We start from the raw sequence: 22207 nt of genomic DNA, 5'->3' as shown, positions 1-22207 counted from the left end.
TTGTAAAATTAGTGAAATGTATAAATTTGAAACGTATAAATAATTTTTTTTTAAAAAAAGAGTGAGTTCAATACCTGGTCACTTGCTTCTGTGTCAAATGCTGTTGGTGTGCCCATAGGACTGCAGCATTGTAACATGTTCTCCTGACAGCGTTTTGTTCAAGGCAGCTGTAAACCATTTATTTTCCTGTGGGAAATGAACTTGTCAGCCTTTACTATATTGTGGCCCCAGCTGAGCACTCCCAGGAGATCCAGCATGTTAGTTATGACATTTTGTAGCTGAATTAAATGGTGTACCACAGGGTTGGGGAACCTGTGGTCCTCCAGGTGTTGTTGGACTACAGTTTCCATTCTTGCTGATCACTGGCTATGTGGGCAAGGGCTGATGGAAACTGGAGCCTCACAGTATCTGGAGGGCCACAGGCTCCACATCCCTGGTTTAGGAAAGAACTGCTCCTAACTAGGCAGCTCCTATGGATAGGGTATTGCTGGTTTTAACTGTTAATATTTAGCCTTTTCTTTGCCTATTATTCTTAAGATACTAAACCATTCTTGTATCTTTTTTGTTTGTGATTAATATTTAGAAGTCTCAGGAACTGGGAAGAGGGGAATGAACCGTGAGGGTGTCCCCGGGAAGAGTCCGGAGGAGATGTATATTCAGCAGAAAGTCAGAGTCCTGCTAATGCTTAGGAAGATGGGATCAAATGTAAGTATTGCAGGCAGCCTTGTAGACCCTCACAGAAGCTACTAGTTCAGCATAATTTGTACTAGCCTTCTAGAACACCATGCCCATGTTAGTTGTTTGTGGCACTCTAGGGGTTTAAAGAGAGCTAGCCATTTTCCAGTTTGCAAAACATTTCTTGCTTGCTCACCTCAAATTGATTCTTTGTTGTACGGGGCAACTTAGAGGGGTAGCTAGTTACAATTATTATTACTTTTGTGACTAAGAGCCTCCCTACATTCTTCTATAGCTTTCCTTAGGGATTCGGGCGGCGCTATGGTCTAAACCACTGTGCCACTTGGATTTGCCAATCAGAAGATTGGTGGTTCGAATCACCGTGATGGGGTGAACTCCCGCTGCTCTATCCCAGTTCCTGCCAACCTAGCAGTTTGAAAGCACACCAGTGCAAGTTGATAAATACTGTAGGTGGGAAGGTAACTGGCATTTCTGTGCGCTCTGATTTCCATCATGCTGTTCCGTTTAGTCATGCTGGCCACATGACCACATGACCTGTAAAGCTGTCTGTGGACAAACGCTGGCTCCCTCAGCCTGAAAGTGAGATGAGTGCCGCACCCCATAGTCGCATTTGGCTGGACTTACCCATCCAGGGGTCATTTCCCTTTTTTACCTGTAGCTTTCCTTAAAGGTTCCAGTTTCTCTTGAGCAGATGAAGGTGCCACTAGGAATGTTTAAGATCATGATTCTAATTAAATACCGTATTTTTCGCCCCATAGGGCGCACCTAGTTTTTTTTTTGGGGGGGGGAATAAAGAAAAAAAAATTATTTCCCCCCCCCCAGCCCCCAGAACAGGCTGCTATCCGCAAGCCTAGGGAGCCCGACTGGAAGTCGTGCCGGTCTCCCCAGGCTTGCAGATATCTGCCCGAAGCGTGCCCCAGGCTTCGGGATGCAGGCAGCTCTCCGCAAGCCTTGGGAGACCAGCGGGAACTCCCGCACCGACCCCTCTCGCTCTCCAGGCTTCAGCGAAAGCCTGCATTCGCCCCATAGGACGCACACACATTTCCCTTTCATTTTTGGAGGGGGAAAAATGCGTCCTATAGGGTGAAAAATACGGTAACTTTGAATGTGGTACAGGATAATATTACTTCTGCTTGACTTTACAGCTTAAAAAGGATACAATAATACTAATTTTTTGCCTACAAACCTTTTCCCCATAAGAACAAAAGATAAGCCTTGTAACTGGATCAGACTGAAGGACCATCTAGTCCAGCATCCTGTTCTCATAGTGGCCAACCAGGTGCCTAAAGGCAGTCCACAAGGACAAAATGAGGGCACTTTCATTCTCTCACTTGTGATCCCAAGATAGTAGCTATGATGACTAATAGCCTAAATGCTAGTAATTATTCTTCAGATACTACATCTAGTTTTCTGTGATTTTTCTACCTACTCCTTTTTGAAAATTAAAACTGTAAAATGAATGTATGATATTAATAGAGGAATACATAATTTCAGTTGTGCATTCTTTAGTCATCTGCTGGATATATGGACGCTTGTATAGAGTGTACTTGGGAACTTGTTGGGGACTACTCTTTGGTTTATTTCAACACATAATAGGCTCTCTTGCTCATTGGAAGCCAACCACAGAATCAGGGTAGCAATACTATCGGGGGGGGGGAGGCTTGGGGAAGAAAATTCAAGTGCAACAAAATATTACTTCCCGTGAGCCCAATGTATTTCAGAAAAATTCATTTATCAAGGGAATGCTTATTAACACACCAGCGATACAGGAGTTATCTCTGTATCCATTGTATGTTAGAAATGTTACTTAAAATGTTCCCTTAAATGTCCCCCCACCCTCGAAACTCACTGGGCTTATAATAAATAATGTTTTGTAGCACCTGGATTTTCTTCTTCTCTCTCTCTGTCTCTCCTTGTTTTAAATTATTGGGCAAAGTAATTTTATTTTATATTGCCATTTGTAGTGGTGTCCACACACTGTTTCACAAAAAGGGGAAGTTGTTTTTATGACCCCTTCTTGTGTGACTGGAACCAGGTACAAGTGACAGTAAGGAAAACTGAACTGAACTGTGATGAATTGTACTCTGAATAGTAAATAAGCACAGACCCTACTGCTGAGTTTCTCTTTGTGGATTTGCTTTTCTTTGTCCTTGTACAGTTAACCACCAGTGAAGAGGAGTTCTTGAGAACATACGCAGGGGTAGTGAATAGCCAACTTAGCCAACTTCCTCAGCATTCAATTGATCAGGGTGAGTAGCAGGGGAAAGGGAGACATGTAAGCTTTCCAAATATTTATTGGTATAAGTGGTCTTTGTGGAAATGGATTTAAACTTATTTTAAAGCTACAGAATAGGTTTATTTATATTATTTTACTTAGGAAAAAAGTAAATATCTATCCAGACTTGCTGAAATAAAACATTTTGTATCTAGCATCTAAAATAAAACATTGAGGATGCCTGTCTAATGCTCATAAGCAGGGAGTTCCAAAGCATAGATGCTACCATGTTGAAAGATCAAGACTCAGGAAGGGAAAAACTTTGTGCTCCCTGTGCTAAAATAAATCCAAAATCAGCAAGAAAGTTAACACAATTTTTTGCCAAGAAAGCTAAGTCTTGTGCCCCCATAAATTTGTCAAACATGATTCTATTTGATTGTATTACATTTGTCTGCTGTTGTTTTTGTGGGAAGGGGAAGGCGCAAAGATCTATGTAAGATGCAGAAGATGAAAATTCAGCTTTAATGATGGATGAAGTTCTTTTTAAATATCCTAGAGATGCTTGAGGAACAAAAAGCAGCATAAACCACAAGGGCTTCAAATGTTCGATCCATCAGCAGGGGAGTTCACTGAAGGACAGTAGTAGGTTCCAGGCTCCTGTATGATGGAACTTGGGTTTTGATCATTTTCTTGGCCGTGAGCTAAGTTGCATCTGTAGTCGCAGAAGGAATTCTTAATTCTGACTCCACATCTCCCCTCTTTGGTATTAGCAGCCCCCTGCTGACATTGTGACATTAATTGTTTTGGTTTCCAAAATTGGGAGTAACCCTTGGAGTACTCTGATGCCTTCTGTTAGAAGGAGGGAGGTTACAAATCATTTTGTTCTTGGAGCATTATTCCTCAAAAGCTCTTGAGGGTGGGGCTCAAGGATTCCCTATTAAGGCATTAAACCAAAATTAAGAGACCAATGTAGAAATGTATTAATTTTGATGCCAATGTGAGTCTTGTAGCTTGTGGAAATGTTAATGGATGCACAGCTGGTAAGATATCTATGATCCCCCAAAGGTTGTACAGAACAAGCTGAAACATCCACTCAGTTGGCAAGTACAAAAAATATAACATGGTTTGGTCATACATTGCCCAGCTTTTCAAGCCGTAGTTTAGCAGCTGAAAATGGACATTGGGACACACTTGCTACATCCCATCCTTGGCATGCCAGTCTTGCTTAGGTCAAGTTCCCTATTAAGTCCAAAACAGAATTGATGTCAGTTTACTAGCTTTAAACTTTACTAAAGGTTACTAAATTTAACAGTTTATACATGAACTAAGATCCCTGTTTGTGAACTAACATTAAACCACAGTTCTCCATTTTGTATGTTTATTAGTGATTGCAAACTGCTGGGGAAATTTTAAATTGAAATACAGACATGTTGAATAATTATTTTAATTTGTCATTCTAAAGTGTGATAGAATATTGAGAACTGGCTTATGCAGTTCAGCCCTCCAGATGTTGAACTCCAGCTCCTATCAGCCCCAGCCAGCATGGTCCATGGTCAGGGATGGTAATGCATCTGGAGGGGCTGGAGAAGCCCTCCCACTGCTCTAAACCAAGACCATCTTAAACCTGCAGAGCTTCACAGGAACAGCTCTTGAGAACTTCTGCTGTAGGAAATCACTGCTTTTCTCATTCTTATTCTGTGGACAGGAGAAGAGGTAACCATGGAGGTAATTAAATAACATCAAGTATATTCCAGTGTCTTAATTAGCCAAACTGAAATTGGTTGTCTGAATGGAGAGCTTCTCCACTAGATGGCAGTAAAGGTACCCCTGCCCGAACGGGCCAGTCTTGACAGACTCTGGGGTTTGTGCGCCCATCTCACATCTATAGGCCGGGGGCCAGCGCTGTCCGGAGACACTTCCGGGTCACGTGGCCAGCGTGACAAAGCTGCATCTGGCGAGCCAGCGCAGCACACGGAACGCCGTTTACCTTCCCGCTGGTAAGCGGTCCCTATTTATCTACTTGCCCCCGGGGGTGCTTTCGAACTGCTAGGTTGGCAGGCGCTGGGACCGAACGACGGGAGCGCACCCCGCCGCGGGGATTCGAACTGCCGACCTTTCGATCGGCAAGCCCTAGGCGCTGAGGCTTTAACCCACAGCGCCACCCGCGTCCCACTAGATGGCAGTAGCTTCCTATAAAAACCAATTTCAGAACCTCTAAGATGCTTGAATTTAAAATACTCCCATTTCCCCTAGAAAATAGTGTCTATTTATCTCCTACCACCCTACCCCTATATCTTGCATCTAGGTGTCAAAGGAAATTTTAAAATCTGATTTGCAAAACTTTTGATGTGCATCAAAGATCCATCTAAATCCCCTTTGGGGCTGGGTATTAATTTAATGGTTCCTCAGATCCTGACCGTGGAGTTCCACATTCTCCTGAATCCAGCCACATTTCTAAATTTGTAAACTCAAACTTTCATAGCTTGATCATACATGAAGGTTTTGCTTTTTTCCATTTAATAGAAATTCTGCCTTTTGCATATTCTGTTCTCATCTGGACCAACTCCCTGCCTCTGCAACGGCAAACACTGTGGCAGTTGCTCAGCTATGCCTTTGTTGACATAGCTAGAAAGCAGTGAGATGTATGCTGAAGACTGGTTCAATTTCTAGTCCCTAGGCTGGAGCAGCCAACCTAGTGCCCCCCCCCGGTGTTGTTAGACTACAACCTCCATAATCTCTGACCATTGGCCATGCTGAGCTGATGAGAGTTGTAGTCCAGCACCACCTGGAGGGCACCACTTTGGCTACCTCAACCCTAGAAAATGGTAACTGGTTGCTGAGTGGCAAATCTTGGCTTCAGGTAGGGTTAGTTTGTCACTTCACCCAAAGACATTGGTCTCTTATGTGCAGAATAGCCATGTTAGATGATCTAACGTCGGTTATGCTGTTCAGTCTTCATTCTTTAACAGATGGGCTGCACTCCCATTTCAGTGTGATTTAGACATTTGCCAAATATGTTGGCAGAAAGGATTTGGAGATGCTTTAAGTTCTGTGGAGGAGTTCAGAGTGGGAATAAGCTGCATGGCTGTCATAGAAACATGGGTGAAAGCTGGAAAGCTCTAGAATTCCCTACCTTGCAATCTGGAAGTGCTGCATTGAAAGTGATATTAACAATTCACTGGAAGGTAATTAGCACAGTACTTCTCAAAATGCAAGCTGTTCCTCTTGGAGTCTTTGACACCAAGGGATATTTTGAAACCGAACTCCAAGGTTTGTTCTTCGGCAGGGGCTCAGAGGTATGAAAGATCTGAAGAATGGAGGCCTTAATCTGTAAGTACATGCCTGAGGGAATGTTGGCCGCCTTCTTTCTCAGTCATCTGTTTTGATCTATTCTGCATTAGTTCCCCGCCTATTAAAGAAGGAGCAAAAGCAGCAGCTCTTGAGGGTTTGTGCTAAGCTGCTACTTGTCAGATAAACTGAAAGGCGTTACACTCTTGAAACGCTCTGTGCAAATACAGTTGGATGCATCTGGGGTTTTTTGCTTTTTAAAATGAAGAGGTTGCAGTTAGGTTGTGCTGTTGGTTATTTGCATAATGAGACTGGAAAGCAGAATCTGTGTGGTCGTTAAAGTAGGACCTTGGTGACTCCACCACCACTGTTTGCTGCAGCAACCGTGCCTTGTTGGTTCTTGGAGAGAGCCAGGTCCCTTGGGGAGCACAGAGCTGAGATGCAAATATACTCTGTGCAGATAGGTTGATGGGCTAGGCTAGGGGAGCCACTCAGCCTGCACTGTGAATTTTGTGCAATATTCTTCAACCCTAAGTCCTCATTTGGTGTTGAACTGTGACTCCCCATCATCCCCAGCCAGCTTAGCCAGTGATCAGGCATGATGGGAGATGTAATCCTACAGCAATGGTGGACCCAAGGTTGTAGAGTACTGTTTTAGGGGAAGAAAGTTGCCTGAGGTTTGAAAGTAGACGGGGGTCAGATAAGATTTAGATTCAGGATTGTAATACTTTGTTTTGCTGGGATGCCTTGCATTGTTCTGTGTTTTCCTTCCTGCTATCACACAGTTAGGATCTTCTTTTTTGCACGTGAACAAAGGAAAAGGATACAGTGGTGCCCCGCAAGACGAATGCCTCGCAAGACGGAAAACTCGCTAGATGAAAGAGTTTTCCGTTTTGGAGGTGCTTCGCAAAACGAATTTCCTATGGGCTTGCTTCGCAAGACGACAATGCGAGTTCCTGCTGGTTTTTTTTTCCTTTCCCCCCCTTTTTCTAAGCCGCTAAGCCGCTTAGCAGCTGATCCGATCAGCAGATAAGACGCTAAAAGACGCTAATCTGCTAATCCGTCAATGGGCTTGCTTCGCAAGACGAAAAAACCGCTAGACGAAGAGAATCACAGAACGGATTCTCTTCGTCTTGCGAGGCACCACTGTACTTTGAAGGCTATGGAGGAAGGTTTGCTTTTAGCAACATTCTGTCAGGCCTATGCAGTTATTTGACATTTTCTTGAGTAACCAGTCATGTTAATGATTGTTCTGTACTCTCTTTAATGGTGTGTGTGTGGGTGTGTGTTTATGTTTATGTTGCTGAACACTGTCATGATACGTTATGAGAGGGCAGGGTATGAATACTTTTATAAAAAATAAATAAATAAACATATATTGTGTTTTCACCACTCATTCCCAAAATGTTGTAGATACATGCCAGAGAAACAAAGGTGCACTGATTTGAAGCTGTTACTGAAAATGTTCCCAGCAGCTGCCTACAGAATTGCAACACCTCTGGTTAGAGAGCCGGTACGGGGTAGTATAGTACATCCTCAATCTGTGGCCCTCCAAATGTTGTGGTACTCCAACTCCCATCAGCCCTAGCCAGTGCAGCCAGAGATCAGGGATGATGGGAACTGTAGTCCAACAACATTTGAAGGGCATCAGTAAAGTGTTGGACCAGGGAAATGCTTGGTCTAATTTTTGTTCTTCCATGAAACCTGCTGAGTGACTAGGGGCCGTTTGCTCTCTTCTAATCGCAGGGTGGCTCTGAGATGAGATAGTCCTGATCTCCTTGGGGGAAAATAAATAAATAAAGGGTCATTTTCAAAAGGCAGATTTGTAGCCTTGGTTCTAAAGAGGTAGAGAAGAATTTAATAAGGGAGTTTCAACCACATAAATCATGCTGTAGAAAACACCCTAACGTCGGATCATCTTTACAGGAAGCCAGATCACATTATAAAATTGCTCCCCTCCCACCTATTATTGTGATTCCATTATTTGTCACATCTGCCTTTTTCTAGCCCAGACACAGTTGGTGTGAGTCACTCAACATAGCTTTTGGGCATAATTTTGGAGTCTGCCATGGAATTGAGCAGCTCAAAGACACCTGTGGAAACTGGGACTTGCTAAGATGAATCATCTAATGGGAATCTTCACAACTGGCTTCCTACTTGGTTTTTTCTGTTCACAAAATCTGTGTTCATGCTGAACAACAGACATATCCACTAGTGAATGCAGCATCTAGTGAGCGCCTGCAGCTTTGTCTGCTGTTCAACGCTATAAACCAGTTTCCAAACCTTCAAGGCTATTCAATTTCTTTTTAAAAAGGGATAAATGGCAAGAAAATATGAAAATATTTCCAGAGTGGAAGCTGTGTCGCCCCAGTATGGTTCCCCTTTATCATATGCATAGCCCAACAATACAACAACAAGAATCCACCAACAGCATACAAATCAATATGGCTAGCCTGATCCAAAAATCCACCCCCTCACACACTCACACTCACACACATAAATAAATATATCTCACTACAGCCAACCACACCCTAGGCCACCCCCAACCTCTCTCATCACCAAGGAAATATAACAAGCGAATAGTTAGAGAACTCATCCAAGTGACGCTGACACAAAACCCCACACATAGAAGGATAGAAGCATTACTACCCCACCCCACTCACCATACCCCTCTCCCCCCTTTTCTTTCCAACGTACTACTGCATGCAACACCTATGTCTCACAACAAATGAAACTGATCCATAGAAAACACAACTTGAAAAAGAGACGATGCACGTATTTTTCAAACTAATAAATCTTTAATAATAAAAAACAAACAAAAAAGGAAAAGACTGCTGCACTGAGACAGAATCCCCCTTTTCCTGCCAAGCAGCTAATTATTGGAATAATAATGATAATGATAATAATATTTTTTTCTTTGTATCCCACCCATTGGACTGGGTTGTCCCAGTCACCCTAGGAGGGCATGCCTCTTGGAGGTAGTTTGGAGAGCATTGTTTGGGCATGCAGCTGCAGAATTAAACAGGTTTAAGGTCTGTTTTTTTGTGCGCCACTTGAACTCAGTTCTTAACCTTGAATAGTAGAAGGATGTTTGCATATCATGTGAACAGACTGGTAGCACTACCATCATGCACCACAAAGTAAGGAAAATATAAGAAACTGGTTCCTAGATGCATGTTTGAGCTGAAGGTGGTTCCTGGGTTTGAAAAAGTTGAAGACAATTTGAGAGTAGATACCAGAGACCTTTGTAAGCGGGCAGGTTGAATAGCAATTGGCCAATGAGCATGTGTGCAGAATTTTTTTCTAGTTCCTTTTCATGCTACTGAAAGTGTCAACAATAATGTTCATATAGATTCAGATCTGATTCCCAGGCATTAAGCAAATATTCTGCTTGCTTTCCAGGCAGTGATGTGTTTTCCTTTCCAAAACCATATTGATTGTAAAGGTTACCTGTCTGAGCTATGGACCTGTGCCCTTACTTTCTGATGTTTGTTTACCTCCTAACCATGGCAAAGTTCCTCTGTTTCTCTTTTGGCACCATTTATTAATAATAATTGTTGTGGCCTGCAAGCAGTTTGCTACTCTTGTTGATCAGCTGGTGAATTTATCACACTAGTTTCCTTTGCCTTTGGGGGAGCAACAAGTGTATTCCCTTTGGAAATAAAATACGGGAAAAGCAGATGAATACACCGTAGCTAGAAGGTGCCATTGTATTGCTGGAGAACCAGACAGGGACTGTAATGAAACCTCAGGCCACTATAAAAATCAAAATTTGGTTTGGCAGGAGGGAGAGAGGAAGTAAATTCTGGTTGGAACTGTAACTGCAGACACAGCTTCAGGTCCTGCTGCCTGGGAAATAATATTCATGGTTCACCAGTTCAGATTCACAGCAATTGTCCTGTGGCAACAGGCTCTTCCACTGCCTTGTGCAAGCTATTTTTCATGTTAAGAATTATGCTGGACCACACAATGCCTTTAAATATTTTTTTCCTGTATAGACTTAGGGCAGATTAATGCAAGATGAAGAGTTAAAATATCTGTGCATGCGCACACATGAACGTAGAACAGTCTGGTTAAGCACAAGTCTAGATGATTTTGCCAAGAACAGCTTTGCAAATAGGTCTGTAAAAAATTATATAAATAGTAGCCTACCTGCTCCCATGTATCATTGGCAGTCATTTGTGCCTTAAAAGTAAACAACTGTTCCACCTGATCACCTGGAAGCAATTTCTTAGTCTCCACAGGCAGTTGGCTATTTATAAGCTTGGCTAGGGGTGAGTTGATACTCTCATCAGTGAAGTAGCCAGCTATCTTAGGCTCTGTGCCAACAGCTTTGTTTGAACAAGCTGCAACTGAAGTCTTCACTTCAGCTTGGGAGTGATCTTAGGTTCACTCCTCCTGTGAGTTGTTGGTGTAGTAACTGGTGTAGATTCCTCAACTGCTGTATGAAATGTTGGACTGAATTCTCAATCTCCAGCAACCCAGTCAGCATTTATTTCTACAGACTGGTTATTTTCAGCATTGTCATTTGCTGCTTAGCTGGGACAAATAGCAACAGTGCCCCACCACCTCCCTTCTGATCTTAGGCTTTGCTTTTTTACTTCTTCAAGAATATACCAGACCTCACAAGCATCATCTGAAACCCTTCTTGTGTGTCCTATTTGAGAGAGGCTTAGAGGGTGCCAGTAAGGGAGAGGGCCTTTTCTGTTGTGACACCACCAGCAGTAGCGAAATGCTCTCAGAAGTGAGACATAAACCTTCCTGGCACTGACACTGACATAGTTTACATGACAGGTGAAGATTTTCCTTTCCACCTAGGCGTTTGATGGAATTCACAAAGTTTTTAAATTTGATTGTACATCACCTGAGTCTGCTCCATGTCCAGCGCCTCACACATGAAACAAACAAACAAATAATCAGCCACACAAGCTGCTTACTAAGCACAGGTTTTCAATTACCGTACTTTTCTCTCTATAACACGCAGATTTTTTTCTCCTCAAAAGTAAGGGGAAATGTCTGTGCATGTTATTGAGCGAATGTGTGGTCCCTGGAGCCAACCCTCTTGAGCGCAGAGGCAAAAATCAGGCAAAAATCCAATTGTAAGCGTCAGGGAGAAAGGAGCTCCGTGAGAGAGGAAGCTGTTGCTTTCCTGCATTCTGCCTCAGGGTCTTACTGCCCACCCTCTTTTGTTTCGGTTGCTGTTTGCTCAAACGGAACAAAGAGCAGGCAAATCCCCTGGCAGAGGGGAAATGAAAGGACCGCGTCCTTCCTTCTAATTCCTCTCCGTGCTCTGGTGCTGCTGCGTCCAGGGAAGCATTTTAGGGACTCGCAGGCAGCCGGAAAACAGGCAGGAGAGAAGAGAGAGAGAGAGAGAGAGAGAGAGAGAGAGAGAGAGAGAGAGAGAGGGCTGGCTTGGGTGAGTGTGTGGGGGAAAACTTTTGCCTTCCTTTCCTCCCTCCCATTAAACCCCTCTCCTGCATTCTTAGCCAGCTGCTTCTCTGCACACCCCTCTCGTACTCCTTGTCCCTTCTGTGTTTTTCCTTCCCTCCCCACTTAAAACGTGGTTACAAAGCATGGATCCACATGGATCCTCAGGATCTTTGCATTGGGTCACCCCAAATTCACCATCAGATCACATTACATGTCCATGGCTACAGCCTGCACCAAACAAATCACGCACCCACTGTTGCCTGGGGCTGCAATGGTGCAAAAACGTGGTTACAAAGCATGGATCCACATGGATCCTCAGGATCTTTGCATTGGGTCCCCCTAAATTCACCATCAGATTACACAGCATGTCCATGGCTACAGCCTGCACCAAAAAATCACGCACCCACTGTTGCCTGGGGCCACAATGGTGCAAAAATGTGGTTACAGAGCACAGATCCACAGGGATTCTCAGGATTTTTGCATTGGGCTACCCCAAACTCACCATCAGATCACATGTCTGTGGCCACAGCATGAGGCACAAAAATGATACATCCACTGTTTCATTCAGAATTTCCCCCTTTGTTTTCCTCCTCTAAAAACGATGTGTGTGTTATGGTCAGGTGCGTGTTATAGAGTGAAAAATACGGTAATAGGCAACCTCATCTCAAATTGCCACTTCTGGCCCAAAAAAGGTTTGCAAATCAGGTCCGCTTTCAGAAAATGGGATGAGGCAATAAACTTGTTTTTGAACTGTGTTGCTTCACACTGCCTTTTGTGACTCCCATTAAGGGACCATCTTCTATGCTAGAAAATTTCTCTTCTCACAGAAAACTGGCATGTTGAGTTGAAGACTAAGCTAGAAACTTTCTCCCTTACATATTTCTCTCTGTATGGCAGAGCTGCCCACATGCAGCCCAGTGGAACAGTTTTGGTTGGATCTACTGCTTAAACCTCATTTGCACAGTTTGTCTCCTGAAAAGAACTTCTTGTAGCTCAGTGAATTAGGTTTAACTGGGTATTGACTACTTACAAAACTTGATTACCTTTACTATCTTTTTCTAAAAGGTTTGCTTTCAATATCTAAGATAGACCAGTTGAAGTTACTGGGCCTCAAAGGGTTATATAAATAGGTCTACCATGAGTAGGACTAAGACAGACTACAACCTTTAATTATTTCATCTTCACCTAAGATTTTATTCCAGATGATTTGGGTTCTTCAGTGAATGATGGTACTTAAGAAATTAAATAGATGCCATCCATTTCTGCATCTTCCTCTAGCTTCTTTGTGTAATTTGGCTATATATAATCTAACAGTGGAAATCTTCCTGTCTTCTGTGCAGCTAGCGATTTCTTGGGGTGTTGCTTTGTAAACTCTTCTGCTCTGGCCACTGTAATCTGTAATAGGGCAAAGAAAAGAAAACTGATTTGGGCTGCTGAAATTGGTAGTGGGGCTTTTGGAAGGCTGGGAGGATTATCTTGAAATAAGTCCCCTGTGCTTACATAAGATCCACTAGAGATTTTCTTTCCTCTTCTTTTTTAAAAAATGGGGTTTTGGAAGAGAGTGGGGATTGGGATTGGGATGGGGGAGGAAGAAGCATCTGCTGTCTGTTAGATAACTCTGTTCATCTACTTTGTGGGCCATGATGTCATCTGTTATCTTGTTGTTGCTAGGAAACCCTGCTTCCATGGAATTTCCACACCAAAGGCACCTCTGGGTTTAAAAGTAGTGCACATTAGAAGAAGAAGCCTGCTGCTTGGATCTCCTGCCTTGTTCTGCCTTGCTCTTTTTGGTTGATTTCCCCCCTTCCCCCAAAAGGATGTGATTCTGGTAGAACCTGCATAGCATCTCTCTCAGTCTTAGCTCTTACTACGAAGGAGCTACTAGGGGCCTTTGATCTGATTCAGCAGGGCTGCTCTTATGAACCCAGCAGCATCATATTTGTAACAAGAACAGAGAGTCCTCTGTCACCTTTGAGCCCCTTTGTGGACTGGAGCCAAAGCAATAAAATCAGACTGATCTACTCCCAATAAGCAGCTGTCTGTGATAAGTCAGCATAGCAAGAAAGATAGCTGAAAGTGGACAGCTCCACTTTGTTAGTATATATTTGGACTCTGCAGGAAAATGGGACCCACTTTCTACTGCCCCTTGCCTTTCATGAACTTCTGATTTCATTATTTCCAAGTGTGTGTGTGTGTGTGTGAGAGAGAGAGAGAGAGAGACATCGCCCACCATACAATTGGAGTAGCCTGCAACACTTGAAAGCTGGTGTCTCAATAAATATCTGCTTTTAAGACAGGTTCTGCAGCTACCTCTTTGGAATTCATCATATTAATAATTTTCTTTTCAAATGCACCCAAATAGCAAACAGGTATGGATGTTTTTCAAACACTAGTGTTGTCTAGTCCATAAATTTTGACAAAGGATAGAATAGCAGCAGAGGATCGGTTATGACCCTCAAGGTAACAAATTGACGCAAGGTTCTGTACACAGAGAGTGTAGCTCTTGATGCATTTTTATACTTCCTAGCCTTCTAAGAAGTTCAGAATGGCTTACATTATTATCCTTGGGACTTGTGTAAGTAGGGCAAAGAAATAAATGAATATAGAAGATCTGCCACAATAGTTAAACCACAAACAGAAACTGGTCTTACATTGAATCTTCAATTTTTGACTTTTTAGCATGCCTTTTTAACTTTAGTGAAGTTTGTTTTGTTTTGTTTTGTTTGTTTATTGTCTTTGTTGGATATATCCACTGCAGTTTGACTAATGAGTGGGATTCACCTAATAAGCCCCTTGTGTTTGTGAATGGGGATTCCTCTCCTCCCACTCTGCAATCCCTCCCACTTCAAATTGGCGGGGGTGCGGGTGGGGATAACCCCAAGCAGTGAGGGGGAGGGAGATCATTGCATCCAGTAAACTGAAAAGCTTGTGCAGATGAAACATTTATAACTGTGCTACATTGAATTCCACCCAGTGACTTCCAGGAAAATAACTTGGGCTCCAAGCTCTCTAGTTTAATTTGGAACTAGGACACTGATCTTTCAGTGTAATTTTGTGTGTTTGAGATTTGTACCTCATCCTGTAAAAATGAGAATTTAATAGTCCTTCACATGATTGAGATGTTTTCACTAACTAATAGGTGTTTTGCAGAATGCTTGAAAGATCACTGACTTTATTTTTTTTAAGCTCTTTTTAAAGACTTTGCACTTAATTTATCTCAACACACTAAGCTCCTTAGCTTACTAAAGCTTCAGTAATGTTTGTCCAGACAGTGGTTTCTTCCAGATCCTTATTCCTCCTCCACTTAAAAGATGGAGGCAAAAGAAAAATAAGATGCATACAATTACTATGACTCTTCCAAAATGGAACTTATATGATACAAGTTGCAAAGAAAATACAAAAGAATTCAGTTTTAAATTTCATTCAAGCCAACATGGTTCTCAATCCGGATTATAAACTTGTAACTGCTCACTCCACAGTTATTTCCCTTCACAGAATCAATGAATATTGGTAACATCAAGATTACTGACCATGCTCCAGTAGAAGTGACCATAGGACTGAGCAATGAAATCCAAATCCATTTAACCCTATTTTAGAGACCAATCAACTATCTAGATAAAGGATAGCAGAAACCCTACAATTCTATTTTAAGGAATACAACAATAACAGCACCAATTCTACCAGCCTTGGGGAAGCTATGAAAGCAGTGACAAGAGGTGTATGTCTCAAAGGAAGATCATATATTAAACCTCTTCAACAATAACCAAACTATGTAAATGGAAATTAGTAAAGGTAAAGGTACCCCTGCCCGAACGGGCCAGTCTTGACAGACTCTGGGGTTTGTGCGCCCATCTCACATCTATTGGCCGGGGGCCAGCGCTGTCCGAAGACACTTCCGGGTCACGTGGCCAGCGTGACAACACTGCTCTGGCGAGCCAGAGCTGCACACGGAACGCCGTTTACCTTCCCGCTGGTAAGCGGTACCTATTTATCTACTTGCACCCGAGGGTGCTTTCGAACTGCTAGGTGGGCAGGCGCTGGGACCGAGCAGCGGGAGCGCACCCCGCCGCGGGGATTCGAACCGCCGACCTTTCGATCGGCAAGCCCTAGGCGCTGAGGCTTTAGCCCACAGCGCCACCCGCGTCCCTCATGGAAATTACTGATCTGCTAACTAAATATAAAAGTTCAGGTTCAAAACATCTCGGAGTAATTGAACGAAGCAAGATATAGACTAGAAATTAATAACACACTAGTCAACATCTTATAAGTGAAACAACACTTTTATGAATATGGAAGTAAAAAATCTAGACTTTTGGCAAACAGATGTAAAAAGAAAAAATCAAGGTCTTTATCTTTTAAAAAGTTCCTCCAGGTGGCGCCCTTGCTCAAGTCTTTTAGAGAGACTGCTCATACATTAAGGTTGAAGTCACCCTCTAGTATGGCTTCTCCCTTTAGCAAGTTTATTGAATTTACATAATGCCAGACCCTCAAAGTGTCCCTATTTTCCAGGGGTGTTCCTGATTCAGAGAAGCCGTCCCAGTTTTTGATTTGATCCTGGAATGTCCTACTTTTCCATAGGATTTCCCTATTTTCATTGGATAAATGTTGGAGGGTATAGAGTTATCCAACCTCCAAGCCGCCTGAAGACAATCCTGTATAGGGAAGGTTTTTTTTTCTTCAAATGTTTAATGTTTTATTATGTTTCTATATATGTTGGAAGCTGCTCAGAGTGCTGGGGCAACCCAATAAGATGTGTGGGGTATAAATAGTAAAATTATCACTATGCAATGGGACATCCCTCCAATGTCATTGGAGAAATGTTGGAGTGTATGTAATACCTTCTGAATAAAATGAAGTTGCTTCAGACTTGGTGCATATACAGATCCATTCATTGTCCCATTAGTAAAAACATATCTACCATTATTGTATTTCAGAATTGAGTGAATTTTAAAGGTTATTCCTTTGCCAAAAATGACTGCTACCTCCTTGTCCTTCATTTGAACCTGGGGCTGTCACTTGGTGTTGATCCCCTAGGGGATTTGTGAATCTGTGAGTTTCTTTTTTATAGGATCACTAATTCCCCTTGCATTTGTGTGGTGTTCAGGTTTTCCCTTTTGTGCTACTAACAGTTAGTAAATTGTAATATAAAATAAACATTATAAACACGGATCTCAGGCTTCCAGTCAGAGGAACACATTTTTCCAAATGATGTGTTCCGACACCACCACCTCCCAATCTTTTCCCGCTTTTCCCTGTGAACACTCATCACCGTCCCACCACCAATCTCCAGGCTCTGAGCCTTCTTCTCTTGGTGGCTCCTCTGCTGGCTCCCACCATTCCTTTGCATCCAACCAGTCCATGACACTTAGCAGCCGTGCTTCCTTTCTAAATCCAAGAGTACTCTGTTCTGACCAAAATGAGCCTGTGAGTGGTGGGTCTGTGAGTTGCTTTCTCTACTCATAACTAAAGCAACTTTGCAAGAAATAAAACTGTTGTCATAACCATCTCCTTACCATTGATCTCTGCCCAGGGGCAATGCATTGCTTTGAACTAAGTTGCCAAAAGATAGTAACTTAAATTAATCTTCCATCAGCAAAAACTGCAAAGTGGCTTCCTTGAGTGTCTTTCAGGAGGAAGAAAAAACTTGAGTCTGTTGATGTGTTGCATTTGGAACTGCTCTCTCTGCTATCTAATCCTTTTAACCAAGAGGCTTCAAAGAAAGCCTTATTAAAGGAAATAATCCGTTCATGCAGGCCTAATTAGTTTGTGTGGGGCCAAGGGGGAAAAATGCTTTTGTGTTATCAGTTGCACTTGAATGGCAAAGATCATTTTTAAAACTAAAGATCAATTGAAGGCTTAGCTAAACATCCGCAGCCATGTGGGTGGGGACTCTTGGAAAACATGCCGCTTCTTAATTTGATTCTGATCATTGCTGCTAGAGGATCTGCAGATGAAAGTACCAGCAGCTTCCTCTGTGTCAGCCTTGGGAGGCCAGAAGTTCTGCAGCAAATTAAACATGGCACAGACATTCCCCATAAGACCACCTTGCTGTCCAGAAGCCTGCTTTAAGGAGGGGCTCAAGGCTAACTAGATGGATCATCTTTCTCCTTCCGCCCCATGTGTCCTAGAGCACCATTTCTTAGCCTGCTGGGCTAGGGATTACTAGTGGGCAGTCACCTGCCCCCTAGCCAATGGCAGCCACTCTCTTCACACATGGTATACATGCATGCATGGGAGCAGGAGATAGAGAGTGAGGCTGTATCATACCAAGTTAGAAGGGAAAGAAGTAGAGGACAGGGTAATAGAAGAGAGGGGATGGGGAGGGAGGGAAGGAAGGAAGGGCAGACCGAGAGAGAGGGAAAGGAGAAGCACATTGGGCTTCTGGGCCCTCTGCTTCACATCTCTGCTTATACCCCCCACCCCAGTCCTCCTTCCTTCCCATGCAGTCATTTGCCAAGCCAGGAAGCCGCTCCTCCATTCTGTAAAGGAAAGAACTGGTTGTGGCATTGAAGTGAATTAGAAAGAGAGAGGTCAATCTTTTAATAATAATAGCAATAACTATCGTATAATATAAAAACTGGGAATCAAGAGGAATAGAATAATAAGAGGGAAACTATTAGAGGAGGAGGAAGTGAATGTAAGAGCAGGAAGAGAGATAAAGGAACTATCAGTTTGCAGTTGAAATAGGGTACACGTGTGAAAGGAGAAATGACCCGAAATGAAGTAAAAATATTTTGAGGTCCTCTTCTCCCCTAGAGCCTCTGAAACAGCAATTTCTGCCTAAAATTGAGAGTCTGAGTCACAATATGACCAAATTCAATGTTTTCCTTAGCTTTTAAGAAGGCTGAACTATGGAACCTGCTGTGCCAAATAATTTAACTGTTTCCAAAGAGGGGAAATGATTGTGGTAATAGCTGACTGATAACGTCAGACTCTGCCTCTACCTGCTGCTGTTTTGTGACTGACTTCCGCCCTGCACCCCATTTTGTAACTAGTCATGTCGATAGTTTTTAGCCCTCTTAGGTGGGTCCTGGGAGTGGAAAGTTCTGTTGTAGATCTTGGCCATCCTGCACTGCATTCCCAGCAGTGCACAAAAGTGGCTTAACTACCAGATGTGCCAAATCAAACACCTCATGGAATGGGCACAGCTAGTGCACTAAATTTAACTCTGCAAATGCATTCCTGGCCACTGAAGAAACCTGGGCACCCATGCTCAGGACTGAGTCTAGATGTACGTCTAAACTGCGAACCTGGGTTTTCAGGAGGAGTTTGACTCCATCCAGCACAGGCTGATTCCTTATTCCCTGTTCTCCCTTCCGACTGACCAAGATCGCCTCTGTCTTGTCTGGATTAAGTTTCAATTTGTTCACTCTTATCCAGTCCATTACTGATGATAGATGCTGACTTAGAACCAAGACAGCTTCCTTTGATTTAGGTGTCATCAGCATACTGGTGACACCAAACCCTGAAACTCTGGACAACCTCTCATGTAAATGTTAAATAGCATGGGGGACAGAACAGAACAGAACCCTGAGGGACCCTGTAGGCCAATGACCAAGGCATCAAGCAGGAGTCCCCCAGCGCCACCTTTGGATTTGCTCCTCCAGGATGGAACAGCCACTGTGCAACAGTGCCTCCAAGTGCCATCCCAGCAAGACAGTCCAGAAGGATAACATGGCCAGTAGTATTGAAAACCATCAAGAGGTCCAGCAGAGCCAACAGGACACACTCCCCTTGCCCTGTTCCTGGCATAGGTCATCTACCAAGGCAACCAAAGCCGTCTGTGACCTATAACCAGGCCTGAAACCAGGAACAGGTTTACCTAAATCCATTGAAATGGATTTAGGTAATCGGTCTCCTCCAGAAACCCCTGAGCTGAGATGTACCGTGGAATTCAGGGAGGGCTTTTTCAACAGAGGTCTTATAACTGCCTCCTTTAGGCTCACTGGAATCCTGCCTTGTTGTAAGGATGCATTGACCAGAGGGGCACCCCCTTGCCAGCCCTTGTGCAGTGATCTAGCACACGTGTAGCTCTCACATTTCCAAGGATCCTGTCCACATCCTCAGGCTGTACAAATGGAAAAGTATCAATTTATGCTGGACAAGCAGAGGCCAAAGTTACATCCACTGGACCTGTATCAACTATAGCATCCAAATCAGAAAGGATCCAAGCAATTTTGTCAGCGAAGTACTGAACAAATAGTTCACAATAGGTCATCAAGTGGGTGCAGGTTACCTGTTTTATGGAATGGTAGCTTGTTAGGGTTGATGTAGCCATTTGGAAAGCCAACTTGCCTGTATTGTCTTCCTAAGTGGGGAGAAGGCTGTTTGTGCTTCCCCAGATTTTGATCTTCTCATCTCCCTAACAGGACAGGCTGGTTGCACACAGACTGCAGCAAGTTACCACTTGAAGACTCAGGGATTGCACTCATCCAGGGACTTTCCTATTGGTGTGGTTTCTGGAAGCAGTAACATTCCATCCCCATATTACTTCATAAATGTCTTGCTATAAAAGAAAAAGAACTAGGAACTTCCAGTTACAGGCCACTGGAAGATAGGAATAAGGGATTTTTACCAAGACAGCAAGGACCTTGTGTAACAGCAGGTGTGGTGAAGTGGACTGAGACAAGTTGCTTCCCTGTAATTAAAATGCTGCTATTATTATTATTATTATTATTATTATTATTATTAAATTTACGTTTATGTACTAGCTCCCTGGGAGTTTGAGGTTAGCATACATAGCATAGTCTCCCTCTTTTATCCTCACAACAACCCTTTGAGGTAGGTTGGGCTGAGAAAATGTGCCTGTCATCCCACAGTTAACCAGTTATTTTCAATGCTAAGTGCAGATTCAGACCTAGGTCTTTGCAGTTTAACAACAGTAATCTTGTACACCACAACCACTCCAGCAAAGCTAGGAAACCCAGTAATTTATAAGTATTAGTATATGGATGATTTGAGGAGGAAAGCAAAATAGCTAGCACTATTTAACCTTGCCCTGTAGTCCTTTGTCTCATATTCAGCATCACTCAACAGAGCAAGTAGTGAATTTTCTAGCCAGTGGGACAAAAGGATCAACATCTGTCTGCATATGATACAAGGGGGAGGGTTTCGAATTAGGGAGGAATGGGAGGATCACTTTTACAACCCATGCACAGCACTGCTGGCTTGTGCATGCCAGGTCTCTGATCTGTCATCTTTGCTATGTTCTTTTGGATTTCTGAGTCATTTAACACTTTCCGTCATCTTTAAAAAGAAGCACTTTAGCTCGCTCTCAGAATGCACTGTAGGTTTTAATTATAATCAGTGTTTGGGAACAACATTGATTCCTCTGAACACAAGGTGAAAATAAGGTGTTATAACTTGCATTTAACACTCTCTTTCTCTCAAAACCTTGTAGCCAATCATTTGAAAGCTCCTCAAAGCCTGCAGACAAACAGTGATAAAGAATAGTAATTATCTGCCCTAATAATGGGCATATTTCTCTTTCCCCACAGCTCCTCCTAGCTTTAGGGAAATAGATCTCCTCACAATGCAGGAAACTGGCTAGCATGTCTTACTCTTTGTCTAAGCAAATAAAACCTACCTGTCCAATAACATCCCATTTTTTGCCTTTCCTCTACAGGTGCTGAGGATGGGGTGATGGCATTTTCCAGATCGGAGACTGAAGACAGAAGACAGTAGCTTGAAGGGCTGTTGGAGCAATTCAGAGCTGGAGCAGGGCAAATAAGCTCTAGGAAATCGAGGAAGATGGCCGGACAATCATGAGTTCCTTTGCCCTCCCCTGATTTTTTTTGTCTTGTCCCGTGGTAGCCTTCCCCAACCCATTGAATTCAGTTTTCCTGTTACCTGACCACCTGAATGCATTTCACAGCCGTCTGTTCTTTATGCCCTGTTGGTGGGTCAGCAAGGCAGTTTAAATCAAGGACAACTCTAGGAATGCTTTCATGATTGGCTCCCCCCCCAAAAAAAAGCGGACTCTGATTGGCTAGCTAAAGGAAGGAAACTTGACCAGTGGAAACACTCCCCTTAATTTTTAATTTTGTATTTTTAAGAATTATTGCTGACATCCTACTTCTAAAAGCCTTCAAGCTCTGGTGCTTATTTAGGTCATGCTTGTGTGTGTTTTTGGAGAGGGGCGTGGCTGTGTGAGACTGGAAATGGACTGTTGCTGCTGTTTGCAAAATGAGTGGCTTTCAGGTGTTTTGCTGACATCAGTGTTTTCCTTGCTAAAATTTGTAGGGGGAGGGAAGAAGGGTAGAGGGAATTAACGTATTTAGTTATTGCTTCACATTTATTGTCAAGGTGGGAGGGGGAAATGTTTTGCCATATTTATTACATGCTTGCTTGCCTTTTTTTTTAAAGAAAAAAATGGCTTAACTGTTGACTTCCTGTTGGCTGCAGAGTCTACGTGCAGCTGACTCTTCCATGCTGGTCTCCTCTGTTCTTCAGTTCTCCTCAAGAAATTGTTGCTTTGAAGCATGTTTGGTTTTCTCAATTCTGCCCATGTAGGAAGGAGGTGGTTGAAAGCCCTGACACTTCGTTTAGAGTTGTGGCAATGAGCCTCTGCTGCAAATT

General features: G+C 43.1%; 1 protein-coding gene and 1 long non-coding RNA gene across 2 annotated transcripts; one reads left to right on the top strand and one right to left on the bottom strand.

Moving 5' to 3' along the window:
* The first annotated feature begins 589 nt into the window (after nt 1-589).
* On the top strand, nt 590-21587 carry CTNNBIP1 (catenin beta interacting protein 1). Its single transcript, XM_082230728.1, has 3 exons — nt 590-705; nt 2855-2945; nt 21255-21587. The coding sequence occupies exons 1-3, from the start codon at nt 610-612 to the stop codon at nt 21311-21313; spliced, it is 246 nt and encodes an 81-aa protein (XP_082086854.1). The 5' UTR covers nt 590-609; the 3' UTR covers nt 21314-21587.
* Nucleotides 12795-13287, bottom strand: LOC309536496. The gene is made up of 2 exons (XR_014221525.1): nt 13130-13287; nt 12795-13024 (listed from the first exon to the last, which is right to left on the bottom strand). It is a non-coding gene; the product is annotated as an uncharacterized lncRNA (long non-coding RNA).
* Nucleotides 21588-22207: the final 620 nt, after the last annotated feature.

The sequence above is a fragment of the Podarcis vaucheri genome, assembly GCF_965113315.1.
Source record: "Podarcis vaucheri genome assembly, chromosome: 7".
In the NCBI taxonomy this organism is placed as follows: domain Eukaryota; kingdom Metazoa; phylum Chordata; class Lepidosauria; order Squamata; family Lacertidae; genus Podarcis; species Podarcis vaucheri.
The sequence above is the reverse complement of the archived record's forward strand: the minus strand, read 5'-3'. Positions and strand labels throughout refer to the sequence as shown.

Bases quoted from the DNA above. Each gene is read 5' to 3' on its own strand.
- CTNNBIP1 (XM_082230728.1), top strand. From the start codon at position 610: ATGAACCGTGAGGGTGTCCCCGGGAAGAGTCCGGAGGAGATGTATATT. The intron at 706-2,854 runs GTAAGTATTGCA...GTCCTTGTACAG, and splicing joins TTAGGAAGATGGGATCAAAT to TTAACCACCAGTGAAGAGGA. The intron at 2,946-21,254 runs GTGAGTAGCAGG...TTTCCTCTACAG, and splicing joins TCAGCATTCAATTGATCAGG to GTGCTGAGGATGGGGTGATG.